The sequence below is a fragment of the Barbus barbus genome, assembly GCF_936440315.1.
Source record: "Barbus barbus genome assembly, chromosome: 43".
In the NCBI taxonomy this organism is placed as follows: Eukaryota; Metazoa; Chordata; class Actinopteri; order Cypriniformes; family Cyprinidae; genus Barbus; species Barbus barbus.
The window spans coordinates 10,540,361-10,566,578 of NC_136721.1; the positions used below are offsets into that span (position 1 = coordinate 10,540,361).

General features: G+C 36.9%; 1 protein-coding gene across 2 annotated transcripts in view; it reads left to right on the plus strand.

Moving 5' to 3' along the window:
• Positions 1–18,797, plus strand: part of nrg2a (neuregulin 2a) — a 59,197-nt gene extending 40,400 nt beyond the window's left edge. The window contains exons 6-9 of one of the 2 annotated variants that reach the window (XM_079406004.1): positions 10,605–10,707; positions 11,449–11,584; positions 11,673–11,800; positions 17,652–18,797. In XM_079406004.1, the coding sequence (XP_079262130.1) occupies positions 10,605–10,707; positions 11,449–11,584; positions 11,673–11,800; positions 17,652–18,303 (1,019 nt within the window). In that variant the 3' untranslated portion in view covers positions 18,304–18,797. The remainder of the gene's footprint in view (positions 1–10,604; positions 10,708–11,448; positions 11,585–11,672; positions 11,801–17,651) is intronic. The other variant, XM_079406005.1, reaches the window with a different exon arrangement.
• Positions 18,798–26,218: the final 7,421 nt, after the last annotated feature.

The following is a 26,218-nucleotide window of genomic DNA, read 5'->3' on the forward strand; positions in this document are numbered from 1 at the left end:
TTAAATATTTAAAAAATGTACAGTGGTGATTACAAAATGGGAACTAATATTTAATTATTTTGGATTTTTTTTAAATGTCCATAAAACTTCCTATTAAGGATTAACAAGATATCAGCGCCATATTAGTTATTGGTTGTCATTCTTTTTTAATTTATGAATATCTGTTAATATTGCATATATATATATATTGGCTCATATTGGGTATTTAATTATGCACACTCATTTTCTATATATTTTTTTTCAATTACATGGTTTAATTTAGTTGGATATTTTAATTAATAATTAGACATTTAAATTCTTAGTTAATCTCTAAATTAATCTTTTAAAACACTGGTAATCTTTAGCTAATTTACAGCTAAAATTATTTTTTAGTGTTTTATAAAAAAAAGTGTGTTATATAGAATTTCATGTCAGCCATTTATCAGTTATCAGCTGGCTTTTAATATCTTTGGTAGTTCCCATGATTCAACCAGTGGAGCATAGCGATTGTAACACCAAGGTCCTGGGTTCGATTTTCAGGGTACATATGAATTATAACACCGTATTCAATGCAAAGTCACTTTGCATAAAAGCATCTTCCGAATACATAAATATATATAAATAATTTTTCTACCAAATATTTGAAATTACCGTGTTCTGCAATTTCATAATGTTTACAGCCTATTTCATTTGATATGATTATAACAACCTCTGCACATTAGCTCTCAGAGAAGATCAGTTGCAGTCATTTGCATACAATACACCGTTTTTTAGTTTCTCAAGTGCGTGCGGTGTAAAACAAGCCATTGTTTCTCTCGTCACAAATCCCCGTTCAAAAATCCACCCCTTAATTATGCTGTGAAATTAAACCGCTCCACTTCCCCGAGGTGACACATTGTAACCGTATAAGGCTACAGATCTGCGTCTCCACCACACATGCCCATCAACTGCAGAATAACACCTAGATTAGAGGGAGGCACAGGGATCACTAGACCTGACAGCTCATGCCTGTGAGCTATTGGCTCCCACTTGTGTCCGCATAGTGTGTATAATCAGGCCTTTGTGCTCTCAACAGCGTTGCTATGCTGCCGACGTTTACATTTTACTATGAGCTTAATCTGAACATATATTTATTAGTTAATAAAAAGACAGGAGGTAGAACACGAAAGATTGATGTTAACAAAATTATCCGTGGACGGAAAGCGCAGTTAATACAGTTTCCTCGCTGTATAAAAGGAATAATTTATGAGGTGTTGTTAAAAACACTCAAAGTGGTGCAAAACAAGAAAAATTATAATATGACATTTGTGCTATAACCTGTGTCATGTTGTTACGTGTATCAGGACAGCGGATCAAGTCTTTGCATGTGTTGAGCAGCCAGGCTTCCTTTCCGTTTATTGTAGCGCTGTTCATTTTGGGAGGTCTGGAAATGAGTGTCTGTCAACAGAAGATGTTGAAACAGTGCAGGTACTGAGGCTTTTAAGACCTGAGGAAATGTAAATAGTATAAATGTAGCACAATAGGTGCGTGTAGATACAAGCAGCTTGAGGTAAAAATGGCATTGGCGCCACAGGTGAAAGAGAGAAATGAAGGCGTCCCCCATCTTAGTGCATGGTAGGAATATTACAATGCAGAGAACGTCTGACAAGATGTCATGCAAAGCCCGGCTGTAAATCCCAGTGTGCAGGTTGTGCATGAAGACAGATGTGTCCTCAGAGCTGTCGTCTCCAAGAGAAAGTGATTTTCTGTCACTTTCTGTTCATCTCGCTGTTAAGAGAATTGTAATCGCTTGACCAATTAGAGTCATAGTAGAGAGCTAACACGGTAGCTGACCTCCAGCTGGAGCACTGAGACAGCCCAGGGGCTTCTAGACTGCCGGCCATGGAAAAACTGACAGAAAATTATGATTAAAAATATTTATTTATTTATTTTTATAAATACAATGTTTTTGTCAATTGTAGCCCCCCCCCCCCCATTACTGTGGAATAGTTCACTGAAAAGTAATACTGAATATGTATTTTCATGTATAAAGAACAATTTATACTGTTCATTTAATTTTAATTCATTTATTTATTTGTGGAACATAAAAGGAGAAATTTTGAAGAATGCCCAAGCTGCTTTGAATTTGCATGAATTTGGACATTGGCAGGTGAGCTCCAAAACATAAATAAATAAATATATAAATAAATAATTCGCAATCATTCTTTATACATGAAAATATCTAGCTGCCTTTATATACAGTGGGTACGGAAAGTATTCAGACCCCCTTAAATTTTTCACTCTTTGTTATATTGCAGCAATTTGCTAAAATCATTTAAGTTCATTTTTTTCCCTCATTAATGTACACACAGCACCCCATATTGACAGAAAAACACAGAATTGTTGACATTTTTGCAGATTTATTAAAAAAGAAAAACTGAAATATCACATGGTCCTAAGTATTCAGACCCTTTGCTCAGTATTTAGTAGAAGCACCCTTTTGATCTAATACAGCCATGAGTCTTTTTGGGAAAGACGCAACAAGTTTTTCACACCTGGATTTGGGGATCCTCTGCCATTCCTCCTTGCAGATCCTCTCCAGTTCTGTCAGGTTGTATGGTAAACGTTGGTGGACAGCCATTTTTAGGTCTCTCCAGAGATGCTCAATTGGGTTTAAGTCAGGGCTCTAGCTGGACCATTCAAGAACAGTCACGGAGTTGTTGTGAAGCCACTCCTTCGTTATTTTAGCTGTGTGCTTAGGGTCATTGTCTTGTTGGAAGGTAAGCCTTCAGCCCAGTCTGAGGTCCTGAGCACTCTGGAGAAGGTTTTTGTCCAGGATATCCCTGTACTTGGCCACATTCATCTTTCCCTCGATTGCAACCAGTTGTCCTGTCCCTGCAGCTGAAAAACACCCCCACAGCATGATGCTGCCACCACCATGCTTCACTGTTGGGACTGTATTGGACAGGTGATGAGCAGTGCCTGGTTTTCTCCACACATACCGCTTAGAATTAAGGCCAAAAAGTTCTATCTTGGTCTCATCAAACCAGAGAATCTTCAGGTGTTTTTTTAGCAAACTCAATGCGGGCTTTCATGTGTCTTGCACTGAGGAGAGGCTTCCGTCGGGCTACTCTGCCATAAAGAACCGACTGGTGGAGGGCTGCAGTGATGGTTGACTTTCTACAACTTTCTCCCATCTCCCGACTGCATCTCTGGAGGTCAGCCACAGTGATCTTTGGGTTCTTCTTTACCTCTCTCACCAAGGCTCTTCTCCCCCGATAGCTCAGTTTGGCCGGACGGCCAGCTCTAAGAAGGGTTCTGGTCGTCCCAAACGTCATCCATTTAAGGATTATGGAGGCCACTGTGCTCTTAGGAACCTTAAGTGCAGCAGAAATGTTTTTGTAACCTTGGCCAGATCTGTGCCTTGCCACAATTCTGTCTCTGAGCTCTTCAGGCAGTTCCTTTGACCTCATGACCACATCATTTGCTCTGACATGCACTGTGAGCTGTAAGGTCTTATATAGACAGGTGTGTGGCTTTCCTAATCAAGTCCAGTCAGTATAGTCAAACACAGCTGGACTCAAATGAAGGTGTAGAACCATCTCAAGGATGATCCGAAGAAATGGACAGCACCTGAGTTAAATATATGAGTGTCACAGCAAAGGGTCTGAATACTTAGGACCATGTGATATTTCAGTTTTTCTTTTTTAATAAATCATTAATTAATTAATGAGGAAAAAAAAGAACTTAAATGATTTTAGCAAATGGCTGCAATATAACAAAGAGTGAAAAATTTAAGGGGGTCTGAATACTTTCCGTACCCACTGATATAAGGCAATCCCTGGCAAAGCAACCATTATATTTGTGTTTTCTGGTAACACTTTACAAAAAGGTTTCATTTGTAAACATTAGTTAATGCATTAACTAACATGAACTAACAATAACCAGTATATTTTTGCATTTATTAACCTTTATGTTTATGATGTTCATGTTCATGTTAGTTCACAGTGCATTAATGCACATTAACAGATACAACTTTTGATCTTAAAAATATTTAGATCATAGATATTAACATTAGATTAACTAAGATTAATAAATGCTGTAGAAGTTTCATTCATTGTTATCTCATGTTAACTATTATGTAGTTAACTAACGTTAGCAATGAAACCTTGTTGTAAAAAGTGTTTTAATTTATTTTTATTTAATTTTTTGCATTATAAAGTTAAAATAAAAAGTATTTTAAAATCTCTACCTGAGGATTGCTCATCTGTTCCACTTCTATCAGGCCTGTGAAATTCCGCTGTCATGAAAACAGTGAAAAGTTCCTGCAGCTAATTTTAGGCACGTGAGCTGCCCAGAAAAGTGCTCGTCGTTCACTCATTAATTCAAATAATCTAATTATCCTGATCCCAGGGCCCTTTGTGTAAGAATATATTTTGATAGTATTATCAGCTACAGCATACCACCAGTTATAACACTCACAGCTCCGCATTTAAAGCCGCTACGACTGCGTTCTCGATCCAGTCTTGTGTTTTATCCGAAAGGACGCTCAAACCAGACTGAAGATACATGCAAAAATTGAATATAATAATATCTGAATTACTTGGTCTAATCATAATATTTGTTGCATACAGCATGTTTTACTAATATAGAGTGTAATTAGCATCTTGTCATTAACAATTAACATAAAAATGCACCAAAATGTTTTATGAATAATATCAGCTGTCTGTGTGCCCCACAGGTAAGACACATCAGAGATATTTTAATTGTGTAGTTTAATGACCACTGGAATGTATATCAATTAACTTGCATTCTTTCTGTTTTGTTTGTAGTATAACAATAATTATAATAATGATAGAGTTGAAATAACCGCCGTAGAATAACATGAATTAAAGTGTCTAACAGTGCCAGTGAATCGAATCTACTAACCTAGCTGCTCGTTTTAAAATCTCAGATCCTAATCCATGCAATAAATACCAAAATAAACTACTAGTTTGGTGCTATAGATGCTAGTTTGATGATTTCTATTTTATTATGCGCAATTATAATTATCTCTTACACATTAATCCAGGTTTGGTCGTATTTCAGTCGTGCTCTAACACGCATGATCTAACCACTTATTCTCTTTAGTATCTGCATGATGTGTCCACAATGTGACTTTCATAATGCCCATATGTGTTCCTGTGTATGGTGGGATATCTCTCTCTTAAATCTTGTTTTTCCTCTCTCTCTCTCTGTTTTTGTTTTGCTCTTCATTATCAACTATTTGCACTGGCAGAGTCTCTTGGGATTGAATTTATGGGTATGGACCGATCCTTCATTCTGATTTCCAGACTGAACTGTGTAGCTCTCATTCCATTTCACAAAACTCTCTTATGGACTCTAAAGCAAATGAACAAATTGATTAACAAATAAATCTGTCAATCAGCCATTGCTCTGTATAGTAGCCCTTCTTTCCAAGAGTCAGCATGGGAATCATTATCTGCAGCCCTCGCCCCGTCACCATGGGATTTTAAGGCTTTGTTCAGACAGGCAGAAAGAATCGGATCCGACTTAAATCCGTTTCGGAAAAAAACAGATTTTTTTGTTGTTTTTTTTTGGAATGTGCTTTAGTCTGAACGATCATATCAGATTTCAAATGTTTTATTTGAGTTTTATTTTTATCTAGCATTCAGTAACATGACTCATATGTAACATCATACAAATTGCACAATATTCACTGGAGCTTCAGAGTCAAAATAATATATATATTTTGTATGTATAAATGCATACATATTTATATGGACATTTCTGACTTTGTTAAAGGTAATATCCAAATTAATTCAGAAATTAAAAAGATGCTTAATATAGAAAATAATTTATTATAAGAATTGCATTATATATTTTAAATAAATTAATTATGACAAAAAGAATGTCATATTATATTGCCCCTTAAAGTGCCCCTATTATGGGTAATGAAAGGTTTTGGGAGTCCCCAACAACAGGTTAGCATGCATGCATGGTCAAAAACCACTTTCATTGTCTTATAATATGCATTTATTTTTACCTTATTCACTCAACGATTCTTTTTTTTCAAACCGATTGGTCTCATTTTCATTTAATCATGCCTGTAATGCCTGATAAAGCAGCATCTGTGAGTGCAGTGCTGCTTTGTGTACAGCGTTACCCTAGAAACCGCGATTTTTACGCTCCAAAAGCGGAACCTAGTGGCAAAGAATAAAATTGCATTTTCATTCAGACCAACATGAAAAAGTTATGGTTCATGTTTATGTCAACAGCTTGGGATTCGTTTTAAAAACGACGCGTTTCAGTGATTCAGTGTCGACTCTGTCTTTTGAGAGACTTTATACACTTTATACACGGTGCACTTTCAGATTTAAAAATTAGCCGGATATTTTTATTCACAAAATTCCATAATAGGGGCACTCTATAAACCTTTATAAAAAAACTTCCTTTTGTAGCCATTTTACAATCCCACAAGCAGTGTTTTACCCAACAATCCACAGTAGTCTGTATATATGCATCATATAGTCACATCATATATTCAAAATATCCAAAAGATCAGTTTTGACAACTAAATTGGATTTGCCTGCAGTGTTAACAAGTTTCAGTCGGCTCACTGTGTTTTACCCATTTAAAATTAGCCATAAACTTTCTTGCAGCCCTAGACACGTTGCCAGAAACAGTTTTACTGTGAGCATTTAACAACTTGCGTAGTTAGTTCAAGTTTTACGTAAGACTTTTGACAACCATATATTTTGTGGAATTGGTTGGAACGACATAAAGAGTCGGCAAATGAGTCAGTTTTTTGTCATCAACATGAAGATGTACACAGATTTCTTCATGTGTATGAAGCTAGTCACAGCACTTAAGGAGTTAGCATTATGTGGGGGTGATTTGTGTAAACCTCCTGTCCGTTTTACACACCAACCTGGTATTTACTGAACGGTAAACATAACAAGTGTGTAGCTTCAAGTGAATTTATGTGCACTGGAGTTGTACTAACATTTAATCTAATTATGTTTTACCTGGAAAGCCTTGGATCACGTTAATAAAGCGTGTTCATGTTCCCTTACACATGCATTTTCAGGATTTAGCCCGTTTATTGAAATTGAACATTTTTAAAATAATGAAATATAACTTAGTTTATTTTTTCCTACCACATTTAAATTTTTTCTTGTTTTAAACAAACTAAATTGTACATGTTTGTCATTTTAGATAAACGTGAATACAGTAGGTAAATAAAAAACAAAAACAATTCCTAATACTGTATGTAGTTTTCTTATTCAAGTTAATGCATCTTTGATTTGTAGATATTTTAATAGAAAACAATAAAAATACTGAATAAATAATTTTTTATTTTTGGCATTGTACAGCTGTATTTCCAAAGCGTTTACATAAAATCTGATCATGACCAGCTGTAACTTCTCCAGATGGTCTTTTATTGTACAGTTGATCATGGTGCTTTGCCTTCATTGCAATGTGGATGAGTGCTGCAGATAAAAGTTCCCTTTTCTTTCCTCAAACAAAATAGTTCCTTTACTTTCATTTTCTCAAGTTCTTCTCCCTGTTCCATCTGCCTGCTTTCCTGTTGTCTTTGCTGAATTATTTTTCATCTCTATCCTCGCACGCTACTTTCCATTCTTCTGCTTCACCAATGCGATTTCTGCAGCTGTATCTGATAATGGTTCAAATTGAACGCAGTTTCTCTTTGTTTCCTGTTCTTAATTTTACTGGGCTTGAACAAACTAAATCCTAGTGCCCTAGCATGCCAAACTGCATTAGAACCATAATTAGGTTGTTTATATGACCTCTCCCAATCGTCTGTTCTTTGCTTACAAAAACAGCCTCTGTTTTCCCTTGAAAATGATCCATTTTACGTTACATGTAAACTAGGCTCTCTATGAAGTCACGTTGTGTGCTTAAAGCACATACTCGGCTCTGTTCCTACCAGCACAGATGAGGCCCTTCAGAAATAATGTTCTCCTCCTCGCTCTGTACTACCGAGCAAACGACAGCTGGATTATTTCATTATTGATTATGAAATATTTCTCCCCTAACTAGCCCCCATCCCTCTCGGACTCCCATTCTCTTCCTTTTAGAAGGTCTGTGAGACCAAACCAAGGACCATTTCCAAGGAAAATCAGAAGGCTGGATGTAGTCTGTGGTTTGATATTTAAAAAAAAAATAAAAAATCCTTTGGAATTGAACCCAATATTCAGTTTGTGTTAAAGGAATTTTCTGGTTTTAAACAAGTTATGCTCAATCTACAGCATGAGTGGTATAATGTTGATTAGGACAAAAAAAAAAGTTTTCTTTAAAGGTGCCATAGAATGGAAAACTGTATTTACCTTGGCATAGTTGAATAATAACAGTTCTGTACATGGACATGGCATACCGTGAGCCTCAAACACCATTGTAAATCTTGTGAATGCAAAAGACCACTGAAAAATAGTGTGCGCCCCCAACATTTGCATATACCCGCCCATATTCTATGCCAGCCGCTAGCCAAACCTACACAGCCAATTGGTATTGTGAAGAAACGAGCGAGAAAAATAACTGTTATGTTCCAGGCTGTGCAGGGGATGTGAAGTGCAGGGAGGGGTTGCTGTCTGTATTCAGAAAGGCACGGAAAGCAAATAACGCGTTCTAATAAAATAACGCGAGCCACTAAAGGTACATGGTTAGCTTCTTGCTAGTGGTAGTCTGTTACATTACAGAACATAAGATTTCACTTACCACATAAACAGAGTAAGGAGAGATGACTGAGGATGATGGCTAATGATTTACAGATCCTGAGCACCACTGACAAACATCTAATCTTGTAAAATGTGTAAGTACTGCCGCTCCATAGTATAAAAGAGTACGTGTGATTGCGAATCTCGAAAGTGAACGTAAAACTAATAAGCAATCGTGCATTCGAAAGCAGTTTCAATGCCCCGCATATTAATAGCGGCTCCCTGATGCCCGCATTTTATTTACAGTATAATTACCCAATGATATAACTGTGCGAGAAAGTATTGAAATATATATTTTCCCTGTGTTTCCTTCCTGCTGTGAGAGCTACTGAAATGAGCCGCACTGTGAAACAGCCAATCAGAGCAGAGCTCAACATTATTATTCATGAACCTTCCAAATAAGGTAATAACAGACCATTTCATTCTAGGGACAAATCCTAGGGTTTTAAATGGTCATGTAAAACCATTTCTGGAGATTTTTTGCCCTTACCTAAAGCCACATACCTTCTATGTAGATATCCGAGAACAATTTAAAATATTGTATCAATCCATTCTATGGAACCTTTAAATAAGCAATACTCAAGGTTGCAGTGAAGCTTTATAAAAGCACTTACATCAATTCTTTTGTTAAAATGTATTCTCTGAGCTTTTTACAGTCAGTTTAAGGTTTGTTGCATAATGTTATGTTACCACAAAAATTGACGTATCCCTTGTTTTCTTTAAAAACACAAAAATAGAGGTTACAGTGAGGCACTTACAATGTAACTACTGTAAATAGGGAACATTTTTAAGGATTTGAAAGCAGGAATATATTAAAGAAGTTTAAAATTTATAGAATTATTTAAACTATTAACTATTATTTAAACTGTTAACCGTGTAAATATTTTTTTTCCAGTCATTTAAAGCTTTTAAAGAAAAAAAAAAACTTTTTTTTTATTAAAATCATATTAACAAGAATAATGTTAATATCTTATAACTATGCTATTTAAACATTATTTTAACGTCTACATATTGGCCCCATTCACTTCCATTGTAAGAGCCTTAATTTTGCCTTGATTTTTACTTTTTTGTCTTTTTAAAGAAGGCAAATGAAGAGTCAAATTAATTTATTTATTTTGTACTCAAGGCAGCTGTACTCAACTGGCTGTAAAAATTATTTAAATATTTTTATATAATTATTTTCTTTTAAATTTTTTGTGATAATCAGTATACCACAAATGCTGTCAAATGAGCTCGATTTGTTCAACTGCATCCAGAATATTCCTTTAAAGATTTCTATGCATCCATGATTTGATTGGTTTTGAATACATTAATAAACTATAACTGACCAAGCCAAACAAACACCCTGATGATTGTTTCTGTGCCTTCATGTAATCACCTCTTAAACCAATTTGTCCCAAACATTCATCCACATTTCAATTGTCCTCATGATATGCTTTTTGATCTTTTAAATTGAGCTGAATTGCAATGCCCCCCAGTGGAGGAAGGCATCCATGGACTCACAGAAACCATCAGCGCCCATCAGCAGATTGTTCAGACAGACCGATTCCCTCACGTCCACAATAATGATACGCATTATTCCTCACGCAAGCAGTTTCCACTGCTGAGCTGGTCCATTAGAGCCTTTGTTGAGGCCCGAGCCTCGTTCCCATCTCACGATTAATCCTCATATCCATGCTGTTACTGAGAGCATGCGGGATCTGAGTCATGCTGAATGCACAATAGGAAGAACATGTTCATCTGAGCCATATGTGATGTCTCTCAGATTTCATCATAAGATGACGTGAAGGAGGATCGGTGCAGCAGTGGGAACTGTTTACGAGAGAGTTTAGAAGCAGTTTTAGTTGCAGCTGAGGCTGATAATTGTTGTGTGTGTGTGTGTGTGTGTGTGTGTGTGGTGATGTGCAGAGGCAGAGGAGCTCTATCAGAAGAGAGTCCTGACAATCACCGGCATCTGTGTGGCTCTTTTGGTTGTGGGCATAGTCTGTGTGGTGGCCTACTGCAAAACCAAGTAAGTATAAGGCACAACGGCAGTGATATTACTTATAATAATAACATATTACTATAGCAGTAATACTTAATTGTGCCTTAGGGTAATTTTTTGACTGGCCTCAATTGTATAACTAATGTCTATCAAACTTGAAATCACATTTTATGAATATTAATTATGAATGAACTTTTAAAAGAACACTTACTACTGTTCAAAATGTTTTTTATTTTATTTTACTTATTTCTGAGGGTTTTCTCTTATGTTTACCAAGGCTGCATTTATAAAGTAATATTGTGAAATATTATTATGATTAAAAAAATAGGATTCAAAACTGTTTTCTATTTGAATATATATTAAAATGTAATTAATTCCTGTAATGGAAATGCTGAAATACTCCAGTCTTCAATGTCACATACTTCTAATGCTTGCTGATTTGATTTCTTATTATTATCAATATTGAAAACAGTTGTGCTGCTTAATTTTTTTTTTGTGGAAACCACAATTACTTTTTCAAGATTTTTTGCTAAATAGAAAATTCAGTAACACTTTAATGTAGAGATCAATTCTCACTAATAACTAGGTCTACAGTTGCATATTATCATGCCTATTATTAATATTGGCTGTTTATTAGTACACATATTCTGCATGACTGTATTCTACATCCCTAATCCTACGCAATACCTAAACTTAACAACTTGAATTGTGACGTGATGATTGTGACTCTGGGCCGGTGTCTGAGAGAGTGACACTGCCTCACTGTAGCCTCCCCCCCAGGAAACAGAGGAAGAAGATGCACAATCATCTGAGGCAGAACATTTATGTGGATCATCCCAACCGCAACCTGGCCAACGGACCCAATCACCCAGGACCTGGTCCTGAGGAGATACCCATGGTAGATGTACGTCACTCTTCTTAAATGGAATTTGCTGTGATGTAATGCCTTCTGTCAGTAACTGAATGGCTCTTTCCTTCTTCCCCAATTGCAGTATATCTCCAAAAATGTCCCGGCGACTGAGAGAGTCATAAGACACGGAGCAGAGGCACCTTTTCCTGGCAGCCGGCAGTCTTCCAGATCCCACAACTCCTCCACCCGGGCTCATTCCTCCACTCACAGGTACATTCCTGACAGCGTGGCATGTTTGACCACAAATGAGCAGAGGATGTGTGTGTGTAGACTCATCAAGAACCAGGGGTCATGCTTTAGTTGCCCCCTGCCAGAGTCATACGTCTGTTTTCATCTCATTCAGCATTCTTTCCCCTTCACTGTCCCGCTGGAATCCGAGTCAGCAGCCGTTATTCATTCCTTTTAGAATCAAGCCACAGGTGTGAGTGATTGAGTGAGTGCAGAGAAACTCAGAGGTTATACACCATGATCACCTCACAGGCCTCCGGCTTCACGCTTTTCACTCAAGCGGAATCTTACACACATATGGGTTAAACCAGTGGTTCTCGGTTTGTTCTGTCATGATTCCTTTGTAGCAGGAGCTTTGTACACCCTTAACACATCCTCTGTAATCAACCAACCGCATTGTTGGCAAATTTTGTTAGCACGTGTAGTACTTGTTGAATAATGCGGAAGTGTTTGACAGATTGTGATTTGTCATATAACAAATTATCAGTGAAGTTATGGAGATGCGTAGATCTACACTTTTAACGTTTTAATGACTTATCCCAGACTTTTTTTTACTATACGAGTGCCTTGGAGTATTTCATCTTGTCAGTTTGATATTTACCTCCAAATATCCAAAGAGCTCCAGTGATTACGTGAAGAGACCAGTGCAGCATTCTTGGCCCCTTTTGTTTTGTCAAGTTATGGTTTTAATGAAAAAAAAGCACTACTACATTTTGATAGTTTTTACTGTTGTGAATAATGAATTGCCTGTAAGTAAAAAAAAAAAAAAAGAATTTATTGTCAGTGGACCTACGTTATAATTAAGTTTGTATATAACATATAAAAAAATGCATATAAATAATTCAATTAAAACGTTAATTTAATAAATAGTTCACCCAGAATTTAACTGTCGCCAGAGTTTATTTACATTTTTATCGCTTCCAAGAACTAAAACGGTTTAAAAATTAACTTTTTGTTAATTTAAATAAAGCTGAAATTAAATACAAATATTAGAAGAAAAAATTAAACCAATCAAAATTTAAAAATGATGCCTTGACAATTGACAGAAATTCAAGTTACTAAAAGAAGTACTAAAAGCGCTTACTGAAAAAACAAAAATAAAAATGGATTAATAATTAATATTTTAAAAACAACGACACAAGCACAAAACAATAAGTAAAAATGAAATTAAAATTAAAATGCAATTATAAAAAATTTAAATATTATAGTTTATAAAAAACACTGGCCTCATTGTGATACAATTATCTTTGGAACACAAACTGAGATGGATGAGACATGAGAGGATTGTGACCAACTGTCCAGTTTCAAAAATCATATAAAAGTAGTCCATATGATTCCATATTCTCTATATTCTTGTGAAATCATAGTTTTTTGAAGCCAAAGGAAATGAAAGAAATCTAAGAACCTGGGAAGCCTCCCGTCCCCCTACACTTTGAGAACCACTGGGTTAAGCATCTCGTGCACTTTTTCTACCCTGATTTCTTTCCTTCCCTTTTCTTCCATTCTCTTTCTTTCTTTCTTTCTTTCTTTCTTTCTTGCTTTCTTGCTTTCTTGCTTTCTTGCTTTCTTGCTTTCTTTCTTGCTTTCTTTCTTGCTTTCTGTCTTTCTCAGACATGAAGGGAGAACATGGAGTCTGGAGCGAACAGACAGCGTCCTCTCCGACTGTCCTTCCGGCATGATGTCGTCCTCAGTGGGGACCAGTAAATGCAACAGTCCTGCGTGCATGGAGGCACGGGCCAGGCGTGCCGCACACTGTGGCTTTACTGAGCCCCACCGGCCGGCCCTGCAGTACGGCGACTCTTTCGACTCGCTTGGGGACTCTCCGCACAGTGACAGGTGCGCAGGAGCGCCCCCCTCTCTGCAGCCATTGCACTGAGAACCATTTTAGTGTGTGCAGTAAGACTCCTCTGCGTTTTACTGCACAGTCTCCTTTACACCTGGGGACTGGCATGGGTGGCGTGAACGATTCAATAGCAAATATTCACAGCACGTACCATTACAGGGAGGTTTGGGGGTGCTCCGACCCTTCTAATTAAAACCTGAACCCCAAAGACAATTTAACAGCCCATGCAACTTAATAAAATTATTTTACAGTATTATAATAATATAATTGATAAAACTGATAAATAAATGAAAAGGTGAGCAAACTACAATGAAAAAATCTAAATAAGTAACTAAATATATAAATACATATATACACTATGTACATATATATATATATATATATATATATATACAGACACATGCACACTGTGCTGGGTAGTAACTGATAGAGTAAGCAGGATTACATAATCAGGATTACATAATCATTTAAATTTTTCATAATTTGATTTGGCCTAATTCTTCTTTTTTTCTCTCCCTGGCATAATGTAATGTGTGATCTTGATAACAAAAAAATTAATATATTTTAGGTCAAAAGTAATCTAAAAGTAATCAAAAAAGTAGTCAGAATATATAATCCAATAGATTATTCTCCAAAAAAATCATTTTGTCATGTAATTTGTAATCAGTGATGCACCACAATTTGTAAGTACTTCCCTTCACTGTGTGTATACACACAAAATTTAGCATTGTAAAAATGATTGTATTTATAATTATTTAAATATATAATATTATATATTATTTATAATTATATTAAATATTAAAATATTATATTTATTTAAAAATATGACTAAATTTATGTGCTATGTCAGCATAAGAAATAAGAACGCTGACCCCTCAAAAATCATTGTATAAATTACACACTGCATACCATGAAAAATTTAACAGTAAAACTTGTTGCGCAAATCGTGCAGATGCTCTGGCCCAGCTGAGAGTGTCAGAGAGGGAGTTGGGGTCAAGCAAAGCTTCGCTGCTCCAGATACGCAGTATTTGTATCAAGGCAGAGAGATTCTAGCCCACGGCCAGCTGTATTTACAGTTATCTCTTGCCTGCAAAACGCCCACGCCACCATGCAAGGGCCAAAACAGGAGAATGTATACCGTGAGGGGTTCATTAAGTCAACAAGAGCTGAACAACACGTTATCTCAGGGGTGAAACAGGTCTCTGGTGTTCTGCTCTGCACTATTTCCCTCTCTACCTTCTCTCCTGCTCTGCAGCTGACTGAGCTGTTGTGTATACGGCTATCTGCCCTCAGGCTCTGCAAATCTGTGACAGAGCAGCCAGTGTTAATTTATCTGCTCCAGTTTGACTGTGGCCTCCTCTCTCAGGGCACGCTCACTTTAATTCACACAGCACAGGTCAAAGGAACAAGCGCAGATAGGGAGGATTTTCTTTTTTTCTGTCAAAGGCATCAAGGAAAATTACCCGCGTACATGATTAAGTGTAGCATGATGCACGCTAATGGAAGGGAACTCGTAAGGCAAGCGTTGTCATCCATCTGGTGGCATGCTGCAGCAACAATGCTAAGCCAAGACTGGGAGGTTTGACGTGGCCTCATTTGTTCCTGTAGTGTGTACGTCTGCTGTCATTTGTTATTGAGCTTTCAACCGCCATGTCTTAGTGCGCATACTATCCTTTTTCTAGTGCCATAGCAAGGTGGGCGCAAATTGATACAGTACTGCAAAAGTACAAGGCATGAACACTGCATATGGGCAGCAGACACAGAACAGGGATTCCACACCTTTTGACCAGGGGATGAATATTCATGAATTATCCACCTTTATATCATTCATCCACCTTTGAACAAGTGGAGAAATATTCATGAATTATCCATGATGCAGTAAGGATTTTAACATCATTTTAGAGAGGTTGCACTCATAGAGCAAGTTGAGTACTAGGAAAAACTTTTTAAAAAACTGAGTGATTTTCTTTGTATTTCCAGGCCTAAAAATTACAATTTTAAAATTCCAGGTTCTCCGTGAATGGGGGAACTTGAGGAAGAGGTTCTCAACTTTGAGGTCACCCATGTGTGGTCAGAAGCATAAGATATACTTACAGTTTATAATATTCAGTAATCGACAAAGTAACAATAACAATAAAGTGAAACTAATGATTAATAATGAGGAAATTTTGGGGTGTTATAATTTATCATAAATTATGTTGGAAATCACATATTAGTCATGTAAAAACAAAGATGTCCAAATCCATTGCAATATTAAATAGAATAAAACATATTTTGAATGAAAACATTTATATATATATTGTATTGTGCGCTCATACATTACTCATTGTGTGGAGGTGTGGGGTCACACATATTAAACCAATTTAAATTCAATATATATGTTACAAAAGAAAGCTATTAGGATTGTTAAAAGGGTTGATTATTACAAACCAACAAATAAATTGTTTATTAATTTACATGCATTACATGCATGTAGATTTAGTTGATTTATATACTTTACAGTTAATGTACAAAGTTTATAATAATTTACTTCCAAATTGTATTCAGAGGCTGTTCAAAATAAGAGAAAGTCAGTATAATTTAAGAGGATTGTATGTTCAAAAAAGTAAGGGCAAGAACTAATGCAAAAAGTAGGTGTTTATCTGTTAAAGAGGTAAATCTGGGGTAAATCTATGGAATAAATGTGATAAGGAACTAAAAGTATGTAATTCACTTTGCCAATTTAAGAAAATTTATAAAAATAAGGTGATAAATAATTATATGACTCGGTATAAATAAATTGTGGTTGTATTGTTAAAAAAAAGAAAAATTGAAGTAATAGCTGGAGTGTGTATTTTTATGTTTGTTTTGAATTATGTTTGTACATTTTGGGAAATGTTTTTGTTATAATGTTGTTTATATTAATTATGTCTAAAGGGTAGGCTTAATAAGCAAGGCTTCTGCCTACACCTTTTTCGGTAACTGTGTATTTTTATTTGTGAAAATTTTTTGTGAGGACCGGAATAAAATTATTATTAGTAGTATTATTATTATTATATACTGTATTGTATTGTATTGCTTTTTTTTGCACAAGTTTAATAGTCGTCAGTTATAAAAACAATTTGAGCTTAATATATGAAATATTACTTTATTTTATTTTATTTTATTTTATATCCTTTTCAAAATGTATAATATATCCTGTATATTACCATTACCATAAAAAAAGAAATTAATATTTTTATTCAACAAAGATGCAAAATAATGAACAAAAGTGTCAGTACAGACTTTTACATTGTTTAAAAAGAAAATGGTTTCTTTCCAAAACAAAAAAAATTCCTTAAAGTATCATGGTTTCCAATAAAAAAAATAAAAAAGGGACCGGAACTGTTTTCAACATTGATAATAAGAAGAAATGTTTCTTTAGCAGCAAATCAGCATATTAGAATGATTTCTGAAGGATCGTGTGAAACTTAAGAAAAAATGAAAAAAAAAAAAAATCAGCTTTTGGCATCAGGAATAAACTACATTTTAAAATATATTCAAATAGCAAATATTTATTAATTGTAATTATACAATGTTAATGTTTTACTCTATTTTTTATCAAATAAATGCTGACTTGGTGAGCATGAGAGACTTTCATTAAAAATAAAATCATACAGAATGGTAGTGTATTATTATTATTATTATTAATTACATTTCGGAACAAAGACCAATTTTCGACCAGCCTGAATGGACAGTGATCTCCATGCAAATCCATGTCTCCATGATTTGCCACTTGTGAGATCCTAAAGTGAATGGTTTCATTCTGTTATGTGGGTGACCCGAAAAGTTTGAGAACCCCTGAATGCGACTCCTTTTTCGGTGGTGGGTCCCTTCGCTTTTACAGTACGTGTACTTGAGATGTTTGACTGACATGCGTATCTGTTCCACACAACCTTCTTCTCTCCCGCTCTTGCTCGCTCTTCTTCCTCTCTCCACTGTCTCTCTCTCCCTGCCCTTCTCTCGGCACAGGTACGTGTCGGCGCTGACCACTCCGGCTCGCCTGTCTCCCGTGGACTTCCATTACTCACTGCCCCCGCAGGTGCCTACCTTCCAGATCACGTCTCCCAACGCCATCCACGCCATGTCTCTGCCCCCCGCCGCCCACGCTCCCTACCCACCGGAGGAGGACCAGCCACTGCTGCGGCGCTACCAGGTGCCCCTGCACGAGGCCCGGGGCCATGAGCCCTACCGGCAGCAGCAGCGCGGCAGCTACCTGCGAGACAGCACCGGCAGCCTTCCCTCCAGCCCCTACCGGCTGGCTCAGGAGGAAGAGTACGAGAGCACCCAGGAGTACCTCTCCTCGATCGAGCAACCAAAGAGAAGCAGTCGGCGCTGGCGCAGGTCCAGACTCAACGGGCACGTGGCGCCACGCGGCTACCAGCCCTCCCGGGACTTAGGCTCGCGCAGCTGCCTGTCGGACAGTGACTCGGAGGGGGAGGAAGGTGAGAACACGCCCTTCCTCAGTATGCAGAACATGAATGCCACCGAGCCCGTCACCCTCTACAGGCCCGTGCCCGACACGCAGACTTCTCACGCCCAGAGCGGGCGGCACGGGCCACGCGCCAACAAACAGACCAGACTGACGCACTCGCGCTCCAAACTGGACAATGCACCCCACTAGAGAGACCGCCACCTATCCACAAAAACCGATCTACTATAGACATGCACCTATAAGAAATATTTTTATTTTATATAACTGACAGATATTGTAAACAAATGAAATATTTATTTTCATTTTAGCAGAAGTTGTCTACTAGTTAACAGCAAAGACTTTTTTTATAGGGAAAACTCTATTTATATGTACACTTTGATTTACAGCATAAAAAAGATGTGCCAATTTTTTCACAACTTAAAAAAAAAAATAGAGTAATATTGTGGTGCCTTTTGCTGTATGCTGAGGGCCAGAGGGCCAGTGGAGTTTTTTGTAGCCTTTCTTATACGGACGCCTCATTTTTTATACTCGTTTACTCTTTTGTTGTCTCTTTTTGGTCTTTTTTTCCTTAATTTCCTTTCCAGGTTGTGTTCTTTTGGGAGCTGACCCCCATTTGAACTGTGACACCCCCCCCCCCCCCCCCCCCCCCTCCCACCATCATGCAATATAAACCACTCTAACATAAGGTGTATGTTTACATGAATTTGATCCACAGAGATGTTTTATGGTCATGTTGCTTTGCCAACTGGAAATCGATGACAAATGCAATCGGGGGTTCGGGGAAAAAAAAGTATGAGTGTGCGTGTGTGAGTGTGAACGACCAAATGCGAGAGGCCTCGAAATGACTGTGGCTCTGAGAAATATGCTGCAGGTGTGTAGACTTACGCATGTGGGCACTTGATGTCGTCTTACGGATGCACCGCCTTGACTTGCTTTGCATCCCTACAGGGTAAAGGTGCGGTCACATTTACCATTGTTCGGCGAATTTCCAGTCATTTCAACCAGATATTCAATGTGAATTTCAGGTGAGGTTTGTTGGCTGCATTGACCGACAGAAAACTGTTTGGTTTGAAAGTGACTCCTGCGTGAGCGGTGAGTTTTTTTGGCCTCAAATTTTAGCTAATGTGACCGCACCTTGAGGTTTGTCACACGGAAGCCTTCTCTTTCCAAAGGGGATTGTGGGTTAAATGTGAGGGGGCCGTAGGCCGGGCTGTCAGTGCTAATAGCTTTTGACAGATAGCAAAGAAATAAAGAACATATAGTCTCTCCCACTCAACCCACTTTCCCGTCATTTAGTCGAATCGCCCTCATTATCTGCACATCCATCCGGTTAGAGCAGCCAGTGGAGAGATAGACGGGAGGGATGGAAGGCCTCACAGCGTCTCAGGACCTCACTCCACTGCACATCTTCCTCTAGCGCAGGACTGAAGAGATACTGACATCAGGCTGATGGATGTGATCGCTCCACCAGTTGTTCCTGGTACTTTGGGACAGGGAGAGTGAAGGGACCATTCACACAGGACACTTTCATGTGTAGTTTTTCAACTGTTGACTTGTTTGGTGCATTCCATTCGGAAGTGGGATATTCCTATTTGATATTTCCGACTTGTGATCATAAAGGCCCAACCCTTGGAATGTGGTGTATAAAGAAACAAATACCATTTTTCACATACATACATACAGTACGCATATATATGTAGTAATATTATTTATTCTATTATTTACAATACATTTAAAATATATTATTGCAGCATAAGTGCACTTTTTTTTTTTTCGCTTGTGCCTTGTCACATTTTCAGACGCCATGTCAAGTTCAACTCTGGCATGCAGAAGAGTGGATGAGTATCAGACAAAAATCGAAAAATAACAGACCAATCAAATGAATATGAGGGTGTGACGAGCATGTTTATATTTAACAATAATTCATGGGTTGGGTTATGATACTCTTTTCAATTCTGTGCAGGATTTAGCTGATTTTAATGTTCAAATGTGTCCTGTGTGAACGGCCCTGAATGGTTCCTGTGCCGAACACGTAATCACATACACACAAACACAGTCTCAAATGACAAGACAAATCGCTTTGAAAATGATTAGGGGTCATTAAAATACCAAAATATGCAAACTTTATATTCTACTTGTGTTCCAATGCATTTCTCTTTTTTTTCTTTTTTTTTTTGTGTAATGTGGAGACTACTTGTTTCCTGTTGTTGTTTAACTTTAAGTCAATGTTTTTCATTAGGTCCAAATATTTCATAATTATTTAATATAGTCACAGTTAATCTAAGACACCAAATAGTGCAGGTCATTATTATTATTATTATTATATATTGAATGCTATAACATCTTTTTCATATGTGACTCCATGTACATCTTGAAACACTCACTGGGCCCAAACCAAACCAGAAATAGCTGCACTGACTGACTCTGTTTGGATAAAAATGCTCCTACATTAAGAAACAGTCAGTATGGATAAGTCTGAGATGTACTAAGTCTGAAGTGTACTAAAATCAGCTGTTTTAACTCTTCGCCTTCTACAAAGAGTGTCCACAGTCAGCATCAGCTTGCCTCCTTGTTGTAAAGATGTAAAGAATAATATGTTGAGGGAGGTGAAGTCAGTTGGGTTTGGCAAAGAAAATCAACACCAAATAATAGAGGAAGATTAGAACTAGACAGATCCGTGATAAATATGTTTTCATGCACTTCTTCTATATATAAAAAAGAGATGAGTTGTGATCATTTTTTGGTGAAAAATCAATGTACAAGTCCTGATAAAAGGGGTGTAATGCTGTGTTACGGCAGCACAAAGGAATATGTTTTTTTTTTTAATGAAGAGATGTTTTGTTTGAAGTTTGAGCAGAAATTATTTGATCCCCTACCTTTCTTCCTTACATGTTGGGTCTTATTTGTATGTTTGAGAAATGCCAAAAAGACAGTGCTCTAGTTAGTTTAAATGTGATAGCGCTACTCAACGGTTATGTCCTGCCAGTTTATTTCTATTTCGTTTCCCCCGCTTGGAACGTCTAAACACCTCACCTCTGCATGTCCTTGTGGTCAAGGTTAGATGGGTGCATGGTACAAGCAGCAGATGATTTTTTTTCCTCAAGTCAGTGGAAGTGTATTTTTTATTTAATATTTTTTTTTTAATTCAGCAATAAAAAAGGAATATTTCCCCTCACCATGTCCATTCTTGGAAAAAGCTAGAGGATTTAAAAAAGTGAGACAAACACACACGACTGTCATAGATTGTAAAAATAAAATGAAAACACCTGTTCATATGAGAAAATAAATCTTTCTTGGTATCATTTTGACACATGCCCATATCTGACCTGTTGTCTGTCTCGTCTGTGTGGCTATAGATTTTTACAGCTCAAGGTAAAAGGTCTTTTCCAACTGACACAGAACCAGTAATGCTGGGAAGAGACTAATTCTTTGTGAGTCTTGTGAGTTTATTAGACAATATGTTCACCCAAGATTTTTTTTTTTTTTAAATAGGCCTAGGCAAAATACATTATGTTGCCCATTTTAACAAATACTATTTATGTACTATCTAACATTATTTAGGCATGTTTGATTTGAACAATTAACGGAATGAGTGAAATCTTTATTAATATACAGGTTTTTAAAAATAGTAATTTACATTATAGAATGTCTCAAGACGTGCTCATGTGTTTAGTGATCGCACAAAAGTGTAATTTCGGAGGCTATGTAAATTTCTTAAGTTGTTTCTTCGCTTATTCACTTTACTTTTAACGTAAAGCAGGCGCGGCTATTTTTACATTGAATGTGTGAGGCTTCCGGTGTCAGTCAGCTTCTGTCAGGTATGTTATCTTTATAAAACAGTGAGTTATGCTGCTTAAAGTTGCACACCGATGTTTGGTATATTATATTATTTTATTAACTTAGTAATTGTAGAATGGTTTGTTGAGCAACTGATTTAACCGTTTATTGCACTTTGTTATTCTTGTTGTTTACCTGTGCAGCTGATGAATCAGAAGTCTGGCATATTCACAGAATAGTGAAGTTGAAAAAATAAGGCCGATAAAACCATGCAACCACTTTTAGCATTTATGGGTAAAGTTACAGCTTTGTGGGCTTTTTTAATATGGGCTAGAGAAAGCAAAGTCCACTTGAGGATAAGTTTTATGTATGTTCACCTTATCTAATGATTGCCTGTGTCTGTGGATAACTTTTCGAGGCAAAACAAAGTCTGCTTTACAGATTATTATAACCTTGTGTGTGTGACATTACCGCACGGACAGATGGAGGAGGCTGAGGAACAAGATCAGAATGGTTCTCTCACAACAGCTCGGACCTCCAGCTGCACACATCTGAGTTTCACTGTCGAAGAGGCGAATCTTTGGGTCTTGTGAGACATTTCCAAGACATTCATCTGGGGCCCATCATCGCCAACACTTTGCTTTCCACTCGATGACCCTGATCAGCTCTCAGTTTTATGTGTTTCTGCACTCTGGTCAATCCTGACATGCCTAAACATGAAACATATGCCTTACTATATTGTTGAGGAGCTGCCAAGTAAACTCGAACACACTATTCCATGGTAACTTAATTGTAGGTGGACTGCGGCCTACCAGTTTTAAGTTTCACGCTTACAACTTTAAGAGGTAATTACTTGCCTGATTCTACAGGGCAAATGCAGTAAAACAGGCTGAGTATGTTATCTCTATAACCATCATATATGTGGAGATCCCTTGCTAAAGTTATGAAAGCAGTATAGTATTGAGTAGCCTTAAACAACATCTGAAAGCCCTTATTTTTCTAAACTCAGTTACTTCAGTTATTCATAAAAGTGCTAAGGTTTACAGACTATAGTGTAAAAAACTGATTTAGAGTTCACCTAGTTTTTTTCTAATGCGAAAAGCTGACTGCATCCAGTATTTGGCAGGTGTCAAGAAAGTGATGTATTACAGATAACTTGCAAGGGACTTTTGCGCAATTCAGATTAACTTGGCATCTGACATCTGTAGTTTCTGAGCATTTGTGGTGACCCTGCTTAAAAAAAACTAAAACCAGCATAAAAGCCTCACACAGGAAAATTTAGTATGATCATTTTAGTTTCTATCAGGGCATCTAATTCGAACGTTTGCATGATGTTAATGCAACATCGATTTTTTTATGGTGAAAGGTTAAAACTCTTTCCCATCGTATTGCAAAGAAGCCAACCAGTACGTTTTTTTTTTCTTTCTTGCTTTTAGCAACATACCCAGAGCTGGTGCTTTTACATAAAACATGAACTTATTAAAACTACAACCTTCTGCCAATTTTTTAGGACTGATCTGGTCATATAAGGATAAAAGTATTTCTTTTGAAAACATTTGTTTTGGTGTGAACGGGCCTTTTAAGGTGGTTGCTGGTCTCCTAAATCTGGCTAAAGTACTCAGGCTGGCATTTTAGTTGATGTAGAACCTGATTGATGTAGAATTCATAAGTATATGAGATGGCGATTTCATATAAACTCATATGGTCTGAATGAAAATGTATTTGTTTGCAAAAGAAATGTGAGTAGAACATACAAAAACGTACTCTTATTGCCACCAGTATAGCAAATCTTATATGAATTGTCATGAGAGTCTTTGGTTTTAGTAAATTCTGTGTAGGTGAACATTGGAAAAACAGAATGATGTATAGGCTATTGACTGGAGGAAATATATCACCTTGTTTCTAGAGCCAAAGGCAGTTATCAAATTTTATACATATCTGTCTTTCCTCCGTCATGGAAGCAGCAACACTGAAAATCTGGTTATATGTCCTTGGGAACGTCTCTCACTACCTGAATGGACAGTGAATCATTGAAATAGACTGTTGTTGGCATGAGCTCCATTCTTTATTCGTTCACATCAAGGAAAAAAGTATAAATCATAGTGATAAACAGATTGCCTCAGTTTTATTTCAGGGAGAGATATGGTTCCTCCACTACAAGAGAAATTTGATATGATTTCTAATCATTCAAAGGAGTGGAAGAACAGCCTGTGCATGTTTGGAACGGCACCATTGTGGTTTTCTCCTCTCTGGTGAGCTCTGATTGTAAGATTAAGGTGTGGAAAAGCGAATATTAGTCTCCAGATGATAACCTGATATGAAAGGCGTTTGGGTCTCAAACTTTCCAAATGTTGCTTTGCCATCAAAATGTGCTAATCATTTCCCAAATGATTTGGCATCATTGTCTGTTCCCATCTACTGATTGCCAAATGCCGGATAGCCAAAGCATGATCTCATTCATTTCAGATACAGCACCAAAACATTTCAGACAGATTAATTGGCAAATTTACTTCACAATACGCCTGGCGATGTAGAGTCAAGGAATATGTTTAGATTTCATTTATGACTTTGATTCAGTTTGTTCTTGTTATAATGTCATTGTAGTTTAGCAGAATATATGTCAGGTTGCAAGAGGCTGTGAAATCAAAATAAATCAAACAACATAATCAAAACAGTCAAACTTTTCCATCATTTCGAGCTAGAGTGCTTTGTTAAATGTGCATGTACAAACATTCATGATCAATCTGCTAGTAACATAAATAACAGCTTAATCCAGTTTGAGGTGGTTTGCTGGTCTAGCTGCCTATATGAAAAACAAGTGCACTTCATTTTTTGAATGTACTCTTGTAGTGTACTTCAAATCTTAAAAGCGTATTTAAATGTTATCATTTACCCACCCTAATGTTGTTCCAAACTTTCTTCCATTGTATTTTTTGCATACTGTAGAAGTCAATGCTTCTGTCAACTCTCTCTCTTCAAAGTCTATACTTAAAAGTGTATTTTGAATCAATGATTTAATAAGATTTTGTCATGCTTTAAACAAATAGAACACATACTAAGTGTACTCCACTGGTCTCCCAGCATGGCCACCCTAGCTGACCAGTGCCCAGAAGCCCTCTAAAGCCATTAAATAGACCACCATAACCAGATAAGACAAGCAAACCTGTTTTTCTCTGTAAATACAAGATCCTGCTATACATGCATGTCATTTGCATTGCTACTATGCAGATGTGTAAATATTTCCATAAGGTTTTCACAACCTGTCCTGACTTGATACTATCAATTCAGGACTTGAAAATACAAAGTTAACGTGACTAGACTTGACACGAAAAAAAAGACATGAAGATCCAATTACATAAAAGGAGGAAATAGTCTGCAAGAAAATAAATATTCCATCATCTGACAAGGTATCTAAACATGTTAATGTTGTAACATGCACAGACATGATGCCTTCAAAACAGTCTGAGGTCAACAAAATCTGTGAACCGGACTTGCCAACTTCTTTCTAAGCTGATCTCAGAATAATAACAAGACACACCTCAGTGCATGTGAAGAGTTAGGCATCTCTCGCAAAGTTTAAAGCAAAGACCACACGCATTCTGTCCTCGTGTCCGCTCCTGTTGGCTGACACTGAGATGGTTGGTTCTCTTGGGGACACTAGGACCCAGGTGACGCTCGTTTTTTTGCTGGATATATTACAAAAATATATAGTGTAAAAATGTAATATATTGCAAAAATATATATAAAAAGCCTCAAAATAAAACTGAAGATCCACTGACTTTTATGACAAGGCCAGGTTATAAAATGGCATGTAGTTCATATAAACAAACTTTTTGTATTCAAAAATACATTTTAAATATTTATTTATTTATTTATTTTTTAATAGTGATTGGGATGTGTACACAATATTCACCACATAATATTTTTAAGTCATTAAGTTGAAACTTTTTTAGATTAAAATGGTTTTTCAAAACCACACTAAAGCCAACATGAATACAATAAGAACATTTCTAAGAACATGTAGACGTGTTTTAAAAGTTTTTCCCTTTCTTTAATATGGACACTCTTATTAGTCATTAAGTTGTCTTCTAAGACCATCCGATCCTAAGAAGCAGGTGTGTCTCTGAGATCAATCTTCTGCTTAGACAGCTGGAAACTTCCAGCAGTTTAAAAACACAGCTTTCCCACAAACTTTAAGATGTGCGTGTTAATTACACACTGTACACTTTCCCACAAGTGAACTGTCATAATCACGCTCTCTGATTGCCAGGCAAAGAAAACATGAGAGGATGATGCATGTTTCCTCTCAAAAATCCCTAATGGTCAT